Source organism: Hordeum vulgare, chromosome 2H (genome assembly GCF_904849725.1).
Source record: "Hordeum vulgare subsp. vulgare chromosome 2H, MorexV3_pseudomolecules_assembly, whole genome shotgun sequence".
Lineage (NCBI taxonomy): Eukaryota > Viridiplantae > Streptophyta > Magnoliopsida > Poales > Poaceae > Hordeum > Hordeum vulgare.
This window is the reverse complement of record NC_058519.1, coordinates 610,613,237-610,618,619: the sequence shown is the minus strand read 5'-3', so window position 1 is coordinate 610,618,619 and position 5,383 is coordinate 610,613,237. Positions and strand designations below refer to the sequence as shown.

The following is a 5,383-nucleotide window of genomic DNA, read 5'->3' as shown; positions in this document are numbered from 1 at the left end:
GTGCACGTGCCCGTCATCTTCTTCTGCGGCAACGGCGAGGCCATGCCGTCCCGATCCGATCCGGCAATCAAGCCGTCGATCTGGGAAAGATGGCTGCCAGTTGCAACGACTAATACTTTCTCTAGGGTTTACAATTGGACCGAATCTCGTGCCGTTATCGAGTAATAGAGTATAAGTTTGTTGGCAACCGACTAAAATCTTTTTTTTTTTTTTTGGATATAGTGCAACCGACCGACCTACTACTAAAATCAGAACTGGATTTGTTGGTAACCGACTAATTAATCACGCATCGTATATTCGTATTTGATGTTGCAAGATCAGCACTACCTCCAACAAATCCTGGTTACTTTAGCATCATCAGGGCTATCCACATCTGCCATGAACAGAAAGTACAAAGCTGAAAACAAAGCATATACTCCATCCGTCCCAAAATAACTGTCTTAACTTTGTACTAGCTCTAATACAAATTTGTATTAAGCTTAAGACAGTTATTTTGGGACGGAGGGAGTATATCATTTTGACACCTGATGATTGAAAAGGCAACAGATGCAAGGAAGCACTAACTGGAACAACATTGTTCTACCCCAGAAGGCAGTTCCCCTGAATCTTGGGGTCCAATGCTCGCCGGCACAGAGATACTTTCTTCACTCAAGAGAGAAGAAGCGCGGGACAAAAATGGAATTCATCAGTGCTAAAACGATCGAATGGCACGAATCAGTCATCCCGTCTAGCGTGGCTGTACGATGATAGATCGAATGTAGTACGATGATAGAAAGAACTGAATTTACTTTCTACGATGATCGAAATGAACGATGATACTTTGATCCGTTGAAGTCCAGTCAGGCGTGGGACTACCATTTCTAGGTCTGCCCCAACAGCGAGCAGGTGTTTTCTACAATTCCCTCATGCTCCTAAAAGACGAAAAACCCTGAAACAAACAAGCACCTGACTTAATTCTATATTTCTATAGCAGTAGGAGGTGAACACCAGCAATCCATAGAACATAACTTGAGTTAAGCAATTGTTCCTCAAAAGAAGATGAAAAACTCGACTAGGTAAATCTGAAACCAGGGCAGGGGAGTACAGACACATACCAGCCCAATCTCCTGGAGAAGCAGTCATGGTCCAGAGACAGTGCCAGAGCAAGAGCCACAGCCCTCTCGGGTAAATCCAGCGCGCGAAAGACGCGACTGTTGCCCATCTGGAGGCACCGATGAAATTTGAGTTTCAAATATCAAGATCGGCCTAATGAGCAGCTGGGTGGGGCTGCAACGCTTTTAATCTCTTATTATCACGGGAGAACACTTACAGCATCTACAGCCACAATAATTCGGCCAACGTCGCCAAACCAAATCTCATACTGGGTAGCACTCGTGAAGATCTGCGGTGAGCATAAAAATCAAAGTTATGCTCATCAGTCCTCCCTTACTCACTAGTACTTGCTGTCCAATTCTTTCTGCATCAACAACAGCTTGACAAGCAGAAAATGAACTCTGAAAAGATATGGGATGCAAAACCATGCCCTCAGTTTGTATCACAAAATTGCCAGCCAAAGCGGACTCAACCTAAAGCAAAACCCTATCATCTTGAAGTGGATGTGCATGTCATATATCCTGACGCACAGAAGCAGTGTCAAGCGATAAAATCATAGCATGTATATGCACGGATCACATCACAGCATGGATGTCCTTCCAAATATAAATATTGTAAACTGCATATTACTATTTGATAGCTCTCCAGTCAAAAGGACATTACCTCCAAACCAAATCCCCTAACCTTGCGATGAATTATGGCTACTATATGATCATTCTCATCAAGCAGGACAAAGGACCAGTTCCAAAATCCAGGATTCTCCACTACAGCAAATTGCCTATTCCTGATGAACAGAAATGTTGGCAAATTAAACTGTCAGGCAGTATAGCACGGCTGGCGGCTACAGAAGAACAAGAAAATTGAACATGTCAGAGATAAGGTAAAAAGATCAAATTACCCCAAGTACAAGTCATAATTTCTACGCCAAAGATGCCAACGGCTGTGGACTACACCTACCTCCTGGCCAAAGAGAAATCATAATCACAACCATTCCTGTACATTCATATGATAAGTGGATACTGTTCCTATCAAGATATGGTAAAACAATCAACTAACAAATATCTCTTTACCTTGCCATCCACTTCTGCATAAATGGAGCTGTTGATCCACCTAAAATGCCGGCGAACCTAAATCCAACAAAAACAAAGTTTGAACTTAATCTAATAGTATATTGGGCGTATTCACAACGTTACAAAGTAATGTGTTACCAAGATCTTACCGTGAATATCTCATTACCCTTGGCATCAGTAAATTCTGCAATGAATGGTCGTCTTGTCCTAAGTAGCTGAAACATCAGCAAAAAGTATCTGGTGGTCAGTTTATATTACAGGGTAGTCATTTCCATCAAGACAACAATGGATAAATAAACACGAAAGGTAATAAGATGCATCCCCACTCAAGAAAATAAGAAGATAACAAAGACCTTTGCTCATGAGGTTTCATATTTTCCTTGAGAAGGAATAGTACTAATTTCATGATTGTGTAAACTGTAAAGTCATTTGTTCATGTTTGGCTCACCAAAATGTTTTAGTTGCCACTTGATAGCATGCATCACAATCCTTCCACTTTCTCTTGTTTGGGACAACTAGTTGCTCCTCACTGTGATACATATAACATGTGACTTCACATTTGAGAAGTGCTAAAACTAGTCGGTGATTTAACTCACTAGTAGTACTAGTAGAGTAGTAGTATGCCAAAAGTTTCCTTGAGAAGCGGGCAGTGAGAAAATATGCAAGACCTAGATGCATGGGCAGTTGTGGCTAAATTGCTAACTCATAGTGACCATTTTTTGTGGACTTCAGCCAAAAAAAACTTGTTCATGAGGTCTTCAAGTACTAGTGGGAGTAAGTTAGATTCTCTAACCTTTATGCCATATAACACAGTTAGTACCACGTGGATGGAACACATCATACATATCAAATTCTGCATGAGAACTAATAATTTTCTATTGAACAAACCTCCATTAAATCGGAACAGAAACAGAGTACAATAATATAGTCCTTTCAAAGCATCCCAATAACTAGTTAATATGGTAGCACACCTATTCCCCACCAACACCCCTGTCCAGCCCGACAAAAAATAATGTAATAGTCCTCTAATGAAGAAAAAACTTCAGTTATCTGTCGAACTGATGAAACATGCATATGACCAGTAGCACATGATGCATGACCCCATGATGATGATTTATATGGAGAAACCAATGCAGGAAGTATAAGAACTAGTAAAACAGATTGCATCATAAAATAGAATACAGCAGCATAACTAAAACTGAGAAGTCCAGCTATTATGACACAACTAATTTGGTATTCGGAACAGGGCATTGTATGAATTAAACTTAAAAGATATCATGTGACTATCAAATTTTCTGATCTCAGAACAAAATCTTCAAAATCAGTATGATGTGATGCGATACAAATATAGCTAGAACCAACTGAAATCACAAACGTACCTGCCTAAGGATGACGTTGCTTTTCTCTCGAATTAAACCCACAGGCTGGCATTGGAAGGACAAACAGGCGAACCGTTAGACCTAGAAAACGAAGCAAAAAAAGACTACAGGATAATACGTGAATGAAACCTTTGGTGCAATGGAAGACGCTTACAGTTTTTCTCTGAGGAGTGAATGGATCCTTTATGATGTATCTAGTCTCCTGGGGTTCAAATGACAATAGTGATAACTGAGTAAGTTGACTGGGAGAAGAAAAACACAGGGAGCAGGGGAATTCTCTTGGGCTATGAATGTGTAGTGGGTTACAGATACGTCACCTGCGCGTACGCAAACATGATACTTGCCCATTCTACTTTCCTGGTGATGATGAGGTTGGCCCTTGCGAGTAGAGGCTTCAGTTTGTCCTATAAATGCACACAGAGAAGCAATCTCGATCATTCCAACAGCTATATGTATGTACACATTGATACAGTGAAACAGCTACAGCAGGATGAAGCATCAACCATCAAGCAGACCTTTTTTAAGTGATTGGCCAGTTTCCTACTATTATCTCCTTTTCGGAAAAAAAATCCCACTATTATCCCCACCAAAATGTTGTAAATTTTACACTTTTCAGCATTTTCCCCACCAAAATGTTGTACATTTTGCATTGTCTTAAGCACTTTCCCCACCAAAATCGTTGCACAACACGGTCTTACCACCATTTCCAAGCAAAGCTCTCGAATTCCTCGAACCCATCAAGTAGTAGTCTCTTTGATAGACTAGTTGCAACAATTAGACAGCGACAGACCAAAACGGGCATAGAAAGTTGCAGTGAGAAACTGAGAATCCGCTTGCCTGTACGCGCGCAGAATCTAGGTTTTGATGCTGGCAGCTCGCCGACGGCGCGACCTCCTCGCCGTCCGTCCCCCCGCCGCTCTCCAGCGCCGCCACCTCGGAGTCGACGGACGAGCGAGCGGCGTCAGCGGAATCGACGAGCGATGCCTTGCGGCCGCCGGCGCTCGCGAACCCACGGCTGGCGGTGGTCCTCGCCGAGACCCTCCCGGCCGCGTGGTTCCAGCTCATCGGAGAGAGAGGGGAGGGGGGAGAAGCACGGAGGTGGTCGAGCTCGCCGGGCGGCGCCGCTGGCAAGGGGTTTTGCCGTTTTGGACAACAAAGGTGGCTGAGCGGCTCTGGTACGTGAGCAAGTCGAAGCATTTTGGGCCCTCCCAAAAATCTTCAAATCCCGCTCCGTTCTTTCGATTCCCCCGATCCGCGCGCAAAATCGCGAAACCGGCTCTGGTCGCACGGATGATATGCCAGCGGCCGGCCTGACTGGATGGGCTTTAGGCCCAGTACAGTACGAGATAATTATATTTTTTCTATACCTAAATACTTGTTGTTGAAAGGGAACGTTACGCGTCCATCGGATGATTTCTAAAAATAATCCGTTACCTAGCTAGTCGTCGGATGCCCGAGCTAACAGCCGTTAGATCTAACGCGCCCGCATCCCGTCGCATGGTCAGTAGTTATTTCCTTAAACGACGCTCGAGTTGCAGAAACTTTTGCTTTGTTGTAAGAAATAAACTTTGGATCCGTTAATTTCTGAAACAACGGTCGAGTTTCAGAAACAATTTGCTTGTTGCAGAATTATTTTTTCTTCATCTATCTGTAACATAGGTATTTTTACGGAAGAATTTTTTGCAACAACGGTCGAGTTTCAGGAATTTTTGCAAACAAAGTCAGGTTGCAGAAGCACTACCCCAGCCGGGATCCGGTCTGGCGCGGGGAGGCAGGGCCGACGCGAGTCGGCCGGCGGCAGGAACGCGACGACGATGGCTGGGGGCTCCGGCGCCGGTGGCT

The 5,383-nt window shown here is 43.7% G+C and overlaps 1 protein-coding gene across 1 annotated transcript; it reads right to left on the bottom strand.

Moving 5' to 3' along the window:
* Positions 1–577: 577 nt before the first annotated feature.
* On the bottom strand, positions 578–4,606 carry LOC123428748 (phospholipid scramblase family protein C343.06c-like). The gene is made up of 11 exons (XM_045112907.1): positions 4,379–4,606; positions 3,859–3,945; positions 3,696–3,743; positions 3,542–3,586; positions 2,312–2,377; positions 2,163–2,219; positions 1,991–2,052; positions 1,756–1,876; positions 1,310–1,381; positions 1,095–1,201; positions 578–928 (listed from the first exon to the last, which is right to left on the bottom strand). Exons 1-11 carry the CDS (start codon positions 4,604–4,606, stop codon positions 904–906), a joined length of 918 nt encoding a protein of 305 aa, XP_044968842.1. The 3' UTR covers positions 578–903.
* Positions 4,607–5,383: the final 777 nt, after the last annotated feature.